This window comes from Rhinatrema bivittatum, chromosome 1, assembly GCF_901001135.1.
Source record: "Rhinatrema bivittatum chromosome 1, aRhiBiv1.1, whole genome shotgun sequence".
NCBI lineage: Eukaryota > Metazoa > Chordata > Amphibia > Gymnophiona > Rhinatrematidae > Rhinatrema > Rhinatrema bivittatum.
The window spans coordinates 654,518,983-654,532,589 of record NC_042615.1 but is presented as its reverse complement, the minus strand read 5'-3'; the positions used below and the strand labels follow the sequence as shown (position 1 = coordinate 654,532,589).

At 44.0% G+C, this 13,607-nt stretch overlaps 1 protein-coding gene across 4 annotated transcripts in view; it reads right to left on the bottom strand.

Moving 5' to 3' along the window:
• The window catches only part of KIAA0825 (KIAA0825 ortholog), a 1,025,579-nt gene that overhangs the window by 455,928 nt on the left and 556,044 nt on the right, over window positions 1-13,607 (bottom strand). For all 4 annotated transcript variants that reach the window (XM_029573181.1, XM_029573174.1, XM_029573199.1 and 1 more), the window contains one exon: window positions 13,138-13,546. In XM_029573181.1, coding sequence (XP_029429041.1) covers window positions 13,138-13,546 — 409 coding nt within the window. The remainder of the gene's footprint in view (window positions 1-13,137; window positions 13,547-13,607) is intronic.

Below are 13,607 nucleotides of genomic sequence, written 5' to 3'. Positions count from 1 at the left end.
CTTTGGTGTATGATAGTCGCGTGGCTTTTGTTGGGGGAACTTGCAGGGTACCTTTGTACGCTTCTCTTATAGGTCTTGAGGATGAATATAATTTGAGAGGAATCTGGAGGTCTAGTTGTTGCTGATTGTATATGGTTTTATGAATTGTGGTGAGGGCCTTGTGCATTATTCTATATTTTATTGGCAGCCAGTGAAGGTTCCGTAGTATGGGAGTGATGTGCGAACCTCTGTTGGTGTTGGTTAGGATTCTGGCTGCCGAATTCTGGAGCATCTGTAATGATTTGATGGAGGAGAAAGGGAGTCCGAGAAGGAGAGCGTTGCAGTAATCTGTTTTGGAAAAGAGCGTGGTTTGGAGGACGGTCCTAAAGTCCTGGAAATGGAGGAGAGGTTTGAGCCTTTTCATAACTTGGAGTCTATAGAAACAATCCTTGGCGGTGTTGTTGATGGATTTCTTTAGATTCAGGTGGTTATCGAGGATGACTCCTAGGTCCCTTACTTGTGAAATCTGGGTGTTGGATGATGTCTTATTGATGAGGTCATCATCAATGCCCCACAGGGCATTGATGATCACCTCGGAACAGACCCGGCTGGATTGGTAACATGCCTTCTTGATCGGCAACTGCACACAATTCTCCAGTCCTCCTCGAACTTTGCTGATGTCAACACAGGCTGGGATAGATGAGTTGTAATCAGATCCTCTTTGGAACCAAGAGGAGGATCAGTGTCTGGCATCAGAACTGATGGAGTCCATGAAGCACCCCCAGCATCGATGAAGAATTGGCTCTCCTTGCTGTGGGGTCACTTCAATGGCAACAGAGTAGAACCTGGTGCATGCATCGAGGAGGACTGATACCGATGCTTCTTCGGCTTCCCTCGATGCTTGGCACAGTCCTTCCTCAGTGCAGAGGTCAATTATAAGGAACCTGACATCCTCAACTTGGGGAGCCTGACAATGGCTGATTTCCAGCACACCTTTCAGCCAATAACCTCAATGGAACTGACAGCTCTGTCGATGTTGATGGCTCGGTGTCCATTGGTGCAACTCCAAGTTCCCTCAATGCCAATGCCTCTGATGCTGATGAATTGGTCTTCTCCAGCCAAAAGATGCACTCCACCTTGTCAAGCTAGACCTTACATCCTTTCGGGGTCATCCTGGTGCATTTGCTGCACCCCCAGATGTTGTGCATTGCCCCAAGGCAGAGGACACATCTGTCATGGGGATCCATGATAGATATGGTCTTCGTGCAGTGGCGGCATTGCTTAAAACCTGAAATGGACATGTCACAAAATAAAAAGGATGTGAGATCAAAATCTACGGCAGGGATCATCAATGGCTGGCAGGCATCGAATGCACCGCAACCCCAGGGTATCAACCATCAAAAAAACTTTTCACTAAATGTTGAAAAATCTATCTAGGATACTAATGGGAGAATGGGGGTGGGGGGGGGGGGGGGGAGTGAAAAATCAGAAATACAAAATTTCCAAAAACAGGTCAAAAAGAAAAAATTGAGGCTCTCACCCGATCATGAAATGGCAGGCTCCATGCAAAAGAGACTGAAGGGGACCCTGCGTGGACGCATGGTATAATGCAAGCAGAGCATGCTCAATGATGCTCAAAGTTCTAGAAAATTTCACGTAAATTTTCCATGCTGGGCTCCAACTGATATCACTCATGTGAGAGGACTGCCATCTGCTTGTCCTCAGAGAACTTGGGTTGACAAGCAAGGTAGCGCAGAATTCACTGATGCAAAGGCAAGTACTGGAGCTATAGTAACAGCTAACTCTAACTTCACTGGTACATAAAGAACAGGAGCTGTTGAGGTAGTCAATGTGGAGTTCACCAGTGCCAATGCAGGTTCTAGAGCTGAAGAGACAGCTAGAACACACTAGAACAAGAGCTGGAGCTATTGGGACAGCTTGCTGTGGAATCTTTGACTTTGCTAGCTCGGCGTGAAGATGAACCATCACAGGAGCTGACTTGACTTGGAGCAGATTTGTGGCAGGAACAGATGGCTTGATGTGGAGTGGATATGTGGCAGAAACATCTTGCTCTGCCTAGAATGCTGGAGTCATCAACAGAGTTGTTGGCTCAGTAAGGAAGGCTGGAATATTTGGCAAGTCCTGGATGAATGGTCTTGGATGTGCCAGAGCCAGAATGTTCTGGGAGGCTGTTGCTTCACTTACTGGAGCCACAGTGGCACAGAGCAGTCTCTGTGGGAGCAGACTAGAACAAAGTCTTTGGAGCTGCAGGAGAAGCAAGAGCAAAGTCTTAAGGTTTGCTGTGATACAAGCGACCAGGAGCAGGATCTTTGGCACGGCTATGGGAGAAGCAGCCCAAGAACAGGGTCTTGGATGCTGTTATGGTAGATGAAGCATGGAACGGGGTTTTGGACGCTGCTGAGAGAGGTGAGGTCCAGAGCAGAGACCTGAGTGCTGCTGCAGGAGGTGCAGCACAGAGAGGAGTCTCGGACACTACTGTGGGATGTGCAGCCTAAAGCGGAGACTCAGATGCTGCTGCAGGAGGCACAGTCCGGAGCTGAGTCTTGGACGCTGCTGCAGCAGATGCAGCCTAGAACAAATTCTCAGATGTTGCTATGGGAGGCACAGCCTGAAGTGAAGTCTTGGATCCTGTTGTGGGATATGTAGCCCAGAGCAGAGTTTTGGACACTGCTACAGAAGAAGTAGTCTGAAACTGATTCTTGGGCACTGTGGGTACAACCTGGACCGGAGTCTTGGGCGCTGTGAAGATGAATGGCGTGGCCTTAAGAGTAGTCTATTGCTGTGGGTGAAGAGTCTATTATGTGAACTCAGCCAACATGGCACTATGCATAACCAATGCTGTGTGATTTTTGGCCATCCAGAGGTGACTATCATAGCGTAGTTATCTGATCTGCCACTTAGTTGCTGAATTTGGTATTAATCTTGGTTTTCAATAGAGCCACAAACACAAGAAAAGAACCCACATTAAGTCTTTTGTGAAGGATTTATACTTTCCTTGCCTCTGGTTCACTGGTCCAAACTGTCACTGGGGATGAAGAGAGATATGGTATCTAGACTGCGGTGTACTTGGGAAAGGCAGGGCATCTGGCAGTAGGATTCAAGAATGGGACCTAAGGACAGGATTACAGCAGGAACAGGAACTAGGAAAGTACCAGGACCAAAGCAAGAACCAGGAACCAGGAGATTAGCAAAGGATCAGAACCGGAAAAGGAACAGGAACCAAATTTAGGCAGCTAGTTTCACTAGGCACTGTCATGATCCACTCCACTGGGGATGAAGAGAAGTATGGTATCTGGGCAGTGGTGTACCTTAGAGAGACCAGGTGCATGAGAGCAAAGGTTTCTTTGACCTACAAAAGAATAAGATCCAGGAATGGGTCTGAAGGCTGGGACCAGAACAGGAACCAAAAACCAAGAAAAATGCAAAGTACCAGGACTGAAACAGAAACCAAGAACTAAAACAATAGCCGAGAAACAGGATCGGAGCAAGAAACAGGAACCAGGAGAATCGCCAAGGACCAGCACATGAACAGGAACCAGGAAATGCAGGAAAAAAGGCAGGCATCACAGTGTGAACTCTGTGTGGGCTGTTAGATCAGCAAAAGTGTGGCTAGAGCCTAACATAGTTAATGCTGGTCCAATATAGACCGGATGCGGTTCTTCTTAACTTTGCTTCATTTGCTTTATTTGGTTTTATCAAGAGCTTTCTTGATGAAACAGAGTCCCTGAGATGCCAATACAAGATATCCTGACCTTGAACACCTGGGGCCGAGGGTTTGCCCCGCTGCCTCTGACACCATTGAGGTGTTGATTGAGTAACCAGATAAGCTTTTTTTGGACACTGGGCATGTACAAAAGCCATGAAGAGGTACTCTTCAAAGCCCACGGAGTGATCATTGGGAGACTGGTGTGGATTGGACTTGGTTCAGGAGAATGGTTAGTCATTCAGGCACAGCCATTTCAAAGAGAGGAAGAATTTGACTATGTCTGAGCTTTTGAAGCCATGTGCACCCAGGAAATACAGAGATATTGTAGCCTTCATCTGAAACTTGGTGCTTGTCTGCTCTGATTCACAAGTTGAGTGCTTTGAGCTCCTGTGATGGTTACTGGAGTGAAAAGAGCAGGACTTGCCCCTGCTCTAGCACTTATCCCTAGACCAAGGAACTATAGAAGGTGAGGACTGCTTTGAATAAGGTCTGACTACCAACACAATTTAGGTCAGTTTTGTAGGCTTTCAAAGGTTTCACGGTTATATTCAACATAAGAACATAAGATTTGCCATATTAGGGCAGACCAAAGATTATGAAGCCCAGTATCCTGTTTCCAACAGTGCCAATCTAGGTCACTTGAATCTGGCAAGATCCCAAAAGGTCGATAGATTCCAAGCTGCTTATCCCAGGCATAAGCAGTGGATTATCCAAGTCCATCTTAACAATGGTTTATGGACTTTTCCTCCAATAATTTGTCCAAACCTTTTCTAAATGCAGCTACACTAACAGCTTTTACCATATCCTCCAGCAACAAATTAACGGGCGAATTTTCAAAGGCCCATGCGCAAATATGAAATAACACTTTATTTATAGCAGTGTTCACCCTCATAAATGAGCTAAAGGCACTGTAGCGTGTTCACTTATTATGATGATGCAAATTTTTTGCAAAATGTAACAAAGGTGCCTGCTCTAAAACATTTAATCATGGGGTTTTGAACACTTATTCATAAAGGGGCAGATTTTCAAAGGGTTACACGCATAACCCCGAAAACCTGCTCCTGCGCGCGCCAAGCCTATTTTGCATAGGCTCAGTGATGCGCGCAAGCCCCGGGACGCGCGAATGTCCTGGGGCTTTGAAAAAGGGGCGGGAAGGGGGTGGGGCCAGGGGTAGGGTGCCAGTCCAGGGGCGGTCCTGAGGCCTCCGGCACAGTGGCTGTGCCGGGGGATAGCGCGCTGGCAGCCGGCCGTCGCACACAAGTTATGCCTGCCTCAACTCCTGAAATAAAGGTAGGGGGGGAATTTAGGTAGGGCTGGGTGGTGCGTTAGATAGGGGAAGTGTTACGATCCCCCCTGTTGCTGCGCTACAGGTGGTATCTCACCTTCCACTGGAGGCCGCTTGGAAGCCAGGGCCTCGCCTGTGTACCATCCAGGATTTGCAACAAAACAGGATAAACAGCCAAATGTCCAAAATTGGATTTCTTTATTGCAAGGTAACACGAGTGTGTGAAAAGTGCCCAACTCTGGCCGAGTTTCGCCCTCTTACAATGGGGCTACATCAGGGGCTACAACATATAAATAACACACATTACTAAATAATAAAAATCATAAAAACATAATTAATAGACACAAATAAAATGGTAACATAAAAATGTGGTGTGACATATAGATTATGACAAATTTTATGTATTGACAACAGCAAAAAATATGGCTTTTACCTCAACGCAAATCGTGTATTGATCAAAGAATCCAAGTCTTAAAAAAGACTGTACATTTTAACGTCCCATTTTTTAGTCATTTATATTTGTCATTTTATATTACAGACTACAAAATGTACAGTCTTTTTTAAGACTTGGATTCTTTGATCAATACACGATTTGCGTTGAGGTAAAAGCCATATTTTTTGCTGTTGTCAATACATAAAATTTGTCATAATCTATATGTCACACCACATTTTTATGTTACCATTTTATTTGTGTCTATTAATTATGTTTTTATGATTTTTATTATTTAGTAATGTGTTATTTATATGTTGTAGCCCCTGATGTAGCCCCATTGTAAGAGGGCGAAACTCGGCCAGAGTTGGGCACTTTTCACACACTCGTGTTACCTTGCAATAAAGAAATCCAATTTTGGACATTTGGCTGTTTATCCTGTTTTGTTGCCCTCACGGCTTTGTTAGACAGCCTTCCTTGCTGTTTCTTCAGTCCATCCAGGATTTGCTCCAGGGCCTGGGAGGCCTAGCTGTTCCTGAGGCCTGCCTGTGGCTTGCTTGGCTGCGTTTGGACTTCCTGTTTGGCCACGCCCTTCTCCCTAGGGGGCCGGCCCGCAGCTCTCCATCTCAGTTATAGGGCTAGCGAGGGGGCAGTCCAGGTGAACTCCTCCCAGGGAGTTGCCCACATCAGCTGTATAAAAGGACTTCCTCTTCAGTTCCAGTTGGCCTTTGGATTGAGCACTACAGTTGTCTGTACCTCTTCCTCGTTCCAGGTCCTCCGTGGTCTTGCTTGCTTTGACGGCTCCTTGTCCTGTGTCTCTGCCTTGATGTCTGTTCCTGATGTTACCTGATGTCTGTTCCCATTCCAGTGCCTGATCCAGTTCCTGCTTTTCCTTCCTGCTTTAGGCTGCCAGGAGAGCAGCAAACCCCGCTTTAGGCTGCCAGGAGTGCAGCAAAACCTGCTTTAGGCTGCCAGGAGTGCAGTAACCTACCCTGCCTTGACTGCCAGGAGTGCAGTACCCTCTGCTTCCTCTTCCCTGACGTGTCTGATCCCGTGTTTGTAGGACAGGGTGGTCCGTGACCAGTCCAGCCGTGCTGGCTGTGTAGGGCGCCCTGAGAGACAGTGCCCGTTTCCTGCTTCAGCCCTGCCTTGATGTCTTGTTTCAGCTCTGTCTTGGATGTCTGCTTCAGCCCCCGTCTGATGTCTTCAGTATGTTAAGGACTCTGTCTGCCCTCGCCTCTGTCCGGCCTGCCGCCCTATGCCGTACCCAGCGGCAGGTCCGAAAGGGCTTGGAACAGTCGGAGGACCGTTCATCAATCAACATCCCAGTGTTGGTTGCCATTGGCGTGCAGGTCCGGCTGAGGGTCAGACTCCGCTCCTTATCCCCTGCTTCTGTTCCTGCCTGCCTCACCATGTCTGCACTGGCTCACCTCCCACGGTGTGGCTTGGGACTCCTCCTTGAGTCTTGCCGTGGCCCAAGGACTCACCTCCTGCTAAAGAAGCGACCGCGCTCCGCGCGCTCGGTAACAGGAAAGGAGGGGAAGGTGGGGGGAGCGGAAGGAAAGTTCCCTCCGAGGCCGATCCGATTTCGGAGAGGTCTTGGAGGGAACTGGGAAAGCCATCTGGGCTCCCCTAGGGCTTGGCACGCACAAGGTGCACCCCCTTGCGCGCGCCGACCCCCGATTTTATAACATGCGCGCGGCTGCATGCATATGTTACAAAATCGGGCGTACATTTGTGCGCGCTGGGTAGTGCGCACAAATGTAGGCCACGCACACAGGTTATAAAATCTGCCCCAAAGTGTGCCACTTTCTTTTAAGAACATTTTTTTGAATTTTTTTTTTTTATATATATTATACTCCAACATTAACTTCAACAATTTTAACGATTGAAAAATAATTTTTCTGGACACTTATCCTTAAAGTAGCGCGAGAGCATTCAAAACATCAGTTCTGTGATGCCCAACACCACTGGTGTTTCGAGGTCTTCGTCAGGGGCTGTTGTATGTTAGTATTTAAGCTTACACATGACTCATGCCTAGGCCAATCAGGAGTGGATTTGCTTGTGACCAATAGGAAGTGTCCGATCAGCCCTTTAAACTAATGATGGCCATTCAATGTTGTCATTCATGCCCCGGGGAAATTCAGTGGCTAATTAAAAAATCCATCTCTGTTCTTTGTAAGTGAGAAGGTAGCGATTATCCCCTCCTCTGTTGTTTCTTGGGACCATATCTAAAATGGTCCAACATAGTTGTGAAAAATCTTGATGTGCTGATAAACAATGCTTTACCATAGGGGCTTCAATGTTTCCTGTATTGAGCCGGCTTTTATGTTCTCTTAATCGCGTCCTAATTGGTCTCGAAGTTCGTCCCACATACAATAGAGGACAGTCACACTGGATCACAGACTACATTATGGGAATAACAGTCGGAGAAGAATTTCTTCTTGTAAATGGTACCAGTGATTGGATGTTTCCACACTTCTCCTGTTTTGGTCTTAATACACATATCGCATTGTCCGCATGCTGTATGGATCAAAGTATTAGATGAGCTAGCAATATTGGGTAGCGCTGCTCATACAACATGATTTTTGATGTTTGATCCCCTCTGAAATGAAATTAATGGTTGTTCTGAAAATAGAGAATGTAGTTGTACCACATGCTGGCAGATGCTGCAAACAATAGCAGATGAATGATCCATGTGTTGTAATACGTAAAAATCTTGTGATATTGTTTTTCTAGTTTGATATGCTAACAACGACCTCTTGGCGAGTACAAAGCTCTTTTATAATGCCGCTCGTATAACTTCAAATGGGTAACCACGTTCAAAAAAACGTTTCACTAAAACGTATGCTTGTTGTTTGAAATCACTGAATGAAGAGCATATGCGACGTAAACGAAAGAACTGACTCACAGGGAGGACATATTTAAAGGCCCTTGGATGGAAACTTTGATATCTGAGAAGATTGTTTTTATCGATGGTTTTTCGATATAATGTGGTCTTAATCTGAGTACCATCCTATATTAACATTATATCCAAAAATGCTATCTGATGATTGTCCACCTGGGATGTGAATTTTAAATTACTATCAATTGTATTTAACCACTGAAGAAATTGTTGCAAATGATGTGCGTCGGACTTCCAGAGAAACAGAGAATTGATAGTGATTTAAAATTCATATCCCAGGTGGACAATCATCCTTTTAATTCAGTGCTATACTCTCTAACTCTCCCATCTTATTTTTTAGACTTCTTGCATTTGCATACAGAAATTTCAAAGAACATGTTTTGTTTGTATTAACAATCTACTTATCAGTTGGCAAAGGTAATTTGGAAACTTTCTTCTCTGTCTGCTCTAGTTCACTTTAGCTTTGAAATCTCTCTACTAGGATGCCCTAATTTCCCTGATCTATTAGTATCCTTCATAGATACATCATTTCAAACTATTCACTTATGAGCAACTGTCAGCTTTCTCCCATCTAGTTTAAAACTGTGTTATCTCCCTTTTAAACGTTACTGCCAGCAGCCTGATTCCAGTTTGCTTAAGGTGGAGCTCATCCTTTCAGAAAAGGCCTACCTTTCCCAAAATGAAGCCCAGTTCCTGACAAACCTAAAACCCTCTTCCCTGCACCATTGTCTCATTCACACATTGAGACTCTCAAGCTGTGCCTGTCTCTGGAATCCTGCACATGGAATGGGGATCATTTCTCAGAACGCTACCCTGGAGATTCAGGATTTCAACTTTCAACCTAAAATCCTAAACTTGGCTTCCAAAAGCTCCTTCCTGCACTTTCATATGTCATTGATACCCACATGTACCAAGACAGTTGGCTCCTCTCCAACACTATCTAAAATCCTATCAATGTGATACATCAGATCTGCTACCTTCGCACCAGGCACACAATTTACCAAGAGAACCTCACATCCACCAGCACCTAGATATCTATCTTCCTAATAATCAAATCCCTAACTTCAACATCCATTTAACCTTTCCCTCCTGGGCACTTACCCCTGGAGACATATCCTATTATATCACCTTCAGGGCAAATCTGAGTTACAGGATTGCTTCTGGCCTCACCAAAATGATAGGTCACCTGGAAGGAAAGTTTCTCCTCCAAGGCAGTATAGAGACTTCCAGATTAGAGGTGGGACTGCTCTACTATATACCTGAAGGTCTCCTCTATATACCTATCTGTCTCCCTTAGCTCCTCCAGGTCTACCATTCTAACCTCTAGAAGACTAGGAGCTCTTTCTACCTGGTGCACACATACAACCTCTTGCAAACTAGGAGATAATATTATATGTGGCACTTCGTGCAAAAGACTGAAAAGCCTCACTCTCATTTTTTTGGCCTTGGATCTAATAACAATCCAGGTGAAGGATAAACAATCATATTTTTCACATTAAAAAATGACGCTGAGAGAAAATACCATGAGATAATTGCAAGCACAAATATGGCCCAGCAATCAAGCTGAAGTGGCAACAATGAAAATGAAAGAAAACTTGAAAGAAATGCTGAAAAGTTCAACTAGTAAAACTGAGAGTCCATAGAATATGGAGCCTAACTGAACATTTCTCCTTGAAACATGGCATTAAACACTGTGAAGCATCATTAAGCAATTATATTTTGAAATCAACAATACTGGTAGGAGAACAATGGATTCCCTCCTTCAAGTGAAAATTTTAGAGTTCCTGGGTAATTAAGCTTAGGGTTCAGAAGGGTGGGAGGAAGGCCCAACTATGATATTAGGGGGAAAGAAAGGAAGGAGAGGACATGGGACAATTTTTGCTTTTCAAGGGGAGAAAAGGAAGGGATTGGGGTATTTTTCATTAGGGAGGTTAGAAGGGAAGGTATTGGGAGCCTGGAAGCCATCAGTGTCTATTGGGAATGGGTGGGGAGGGAGAAATGGGAGCCGAGAGGCCATTTTATTGTCCAGAAGGGGGGGGGATGTGGAGGATGTAAGGGACAATAAGGGGGCCTAAAGTCAAGTGTGTGTGTTTGACGTGTATGTGTGTTGGGCGGGGGGTTCTGCTATGCTTACCAGCCCTTGCACTTTGGACTAGTTAACCTAGGAATTTTAAAGATGTAGAGAAGGCATCCATCAAAAAGATCTCGCTAGCATTAGTGTGGTTCTTTCAATAAATGCAAACAATGCATCTTAGTAACTTAGTGCACTGGTGCTCAAACCAGTTGTTGGGCCCCCAAGCCAGAATATCCATAATGAATATGCATGAGGTACATCAGCATGTACTATCTGCAACATATACAAATATATCTCAGGTATACTTGGGATATTCTGAAAACCCAATTAACCTCAGTATCCCAAGGACCAGTTTCAGCACCACTAGCTAAATGAACAGGATGCTCATTTTAGAATGCATGTGAAAATATTTTTAATATCTCATCAGTGACTTTGCCCCATAGTCTTAGATTTAATAAATAGAATACACTGCATAATAAAACAGTAAACTGCATTAATTGAGATATTTTTTATATGGCAAACTGTTATCCTCTTCTGCCTATAGCAGCCTTTCCACTTCCCATATACAGATCTAGTGATCCAAATAAGTCCACTGAATGAACATCTTTATTATAACAGGCTGAAATTAAACACAAACACAAACAAAACAGAGTTAATCTATCTTTCCACTGTGCCAGATTCTATCCATCAACCCCCATCCACATTTACTTTTGATAACCAAGCTATTACCATAAAATCTCATCAAGAAATTTAGGAGTTATCATTGACTCCAGGCTCGCAATGACTAATAATATATCTGAAACTGTAAAAAAATCTTTCTTTAAAATTTACATGTTAAAAAAGTTAAAACCGTTCCTTCTTCCAAATGACTTTTGACTGGTCACTCAAGCACGGATATTATCTTCTCTTGACTTCTGTAACTCACTATATCTTGGCCTTCCAGGGTCGGGGCTTCCGTTTATGGACGTCCATGAATGGAGGCCTCGACTCAGGACGCCTAGCTGACCCCGGATGAAGGTGTCCGTAGAGGCGTCCGTATAGGCGTCCATAGAGGCGTCCATGCTTCTGCTGGACCACGGAACCTCAGGACGCCTAGCAGACGGATGAAGGCCTGGCAAGCCTCCCATCTCTCCGGCGTCAATACAGGCGTCCATGTCCGCAGCCTCAGAGATGGATGGTATACTTGAACCCAAACAGAATACATACCTCCTTCGGTCTTGCTGCTGGGTTCTCCGGTTGGCTGGGTTCTACAAGCTGCCGAGCATTTCTCATTCAAGCATTTCTCATTCTGCTTCTCAACCGAATGAAAAATAGCGCCAGAGCCAATGTATGCATGTTGTCCATGGCACTGTCTGGTACGAAGCTGACTGAACACCACACTAACGCCAGGGTCAGGGTAGGCGGTAAATATGCAGGTTAAAGACGCGGTAAATAAGTGGGTTAAAAAGGCAATAATTTGGGCGCACGTTACTGTATTGGAGGGAATAGCTAATCCGATCATTAACATATCATATACATGCGGCGGGCGGAAAGGGATACGCGTCTTTTTCTGCAAGTGATAAGGACGTGTAAAAGCCGATACTGAATTGCGGGTCCGCCTTATGCGCTCAAAACACGCATCCAAAGCAGGTTAAAAAATGGGCAAACGCGGCTGCGCTTTACTATATCGGCCCGTAAGATCTGCAACAGAGTGCACACACCGGAAGGAGTGGAGAGAATGAGACGGGATTTAAGGAAGCTGGAAGAGTGGTCAAATATATGACTTAGTTTTTGGGTACTTGCCAGGTTCTTATGGCCTGGATTGGCCACTGTTGGAGACAGGATGCTGGGCTTGATGGACCCTTGGTCTGACCCAGTATGGCATATTCTTATGTTCACAAACATCAACAATAAATGGTATCACCATGGAGTAGATGAGTATTTGTGTCCCCTCCTTACAATTACGGAGATTGTGTGACTATCGATTTTATGATAAAAAGAAAATAATCAAAAAGAGTTAATTTAAATTAAAGCAAGGTGACCCTATACATGAATAGAGTCTGTTGCACAATGCAGACCCTTTAAGTAAGGGGCCTACATACATTTGGTTGTGCACAAACGTAATGTGTTTAAACTATACCTGTGATACCATTTATTGTTGATATTGTTGCTAAACGGTTCGGTACACTGGAATACAGTGGTATTGGGTTATTTTTGTTGTGATTGATATTCTTATGTTCCTCATTCTGCTATTTACCCATTACAATTAGTACAAAACGCGACTGCTCGCATGCTATACAATGTTTCAAAAAGAGAACATATCACACCGATTTTGTATAATCTTCACTGGCTTCCAATACCATTCCGGATATCTTATAAAATTTTGTCAACAATTCATAACCTAATCTACAATACTGACTCTATTTGGCTGTGCTCTCTGATGAGAATCTATAAACCCCCCAGACAGCTGCGTTCCCTCGATAAATGCATATTAGAAATCCCTTCTATTAGATCTGTCAGTCTATCCTTAACTCGAAAGCGTGCATTTTCTGTGGCTGGTCCAACAATGTGGAATTCTCTCCCAGACTGTCTTCATTTAACCTCCAATCGCAGAGAATTTAAAAAACTTGATTGTTACGTTATAATTTTATGTATGTATTTTAAACTATGTAAACCGCCTAGACAGATAGACCTCTACCCATTGTATGGTATATAAAAATTTTAAATAAACAAATAAATAAATAAATATATCTCTTACCCATCCATACTCAGTTTTCTTGCTCTTCGCAACTGATTTTCAATCCATTTTGGTCTTTGTTGTTCTATGCTTTGTATAATAATTTGTGTTGCTTGGTTTGGGTTACTCTTTTGCTTCCCCAACATACTTTCCAAACATACACGAACTCTGCTGAGATTCTCCTTTCTCCATCTATCAAGTGTGGTACCAGTTAAAAATTCTATGCTGTTTCCATCTTCCAGTATTTGACATATAATTATAATCAAATACCAGACAAGCAGTCCAACTTCCTTCCATTCAAGAAAATTTTCTGGCAGATTTTGCTCCGAAAGTAAAAAAAAATATTTAATTGAGGGAGAAAAATCTGCAATCACGGCTGGTAACTTGGTGATTACAAGAGAAACTGCTTGAGCTGCAAAACTTGTAAGACCTTCAAAGAAAAAACAGGAGTTAGTATAATTAACATTTACATCTATTACAGTTCCATATAA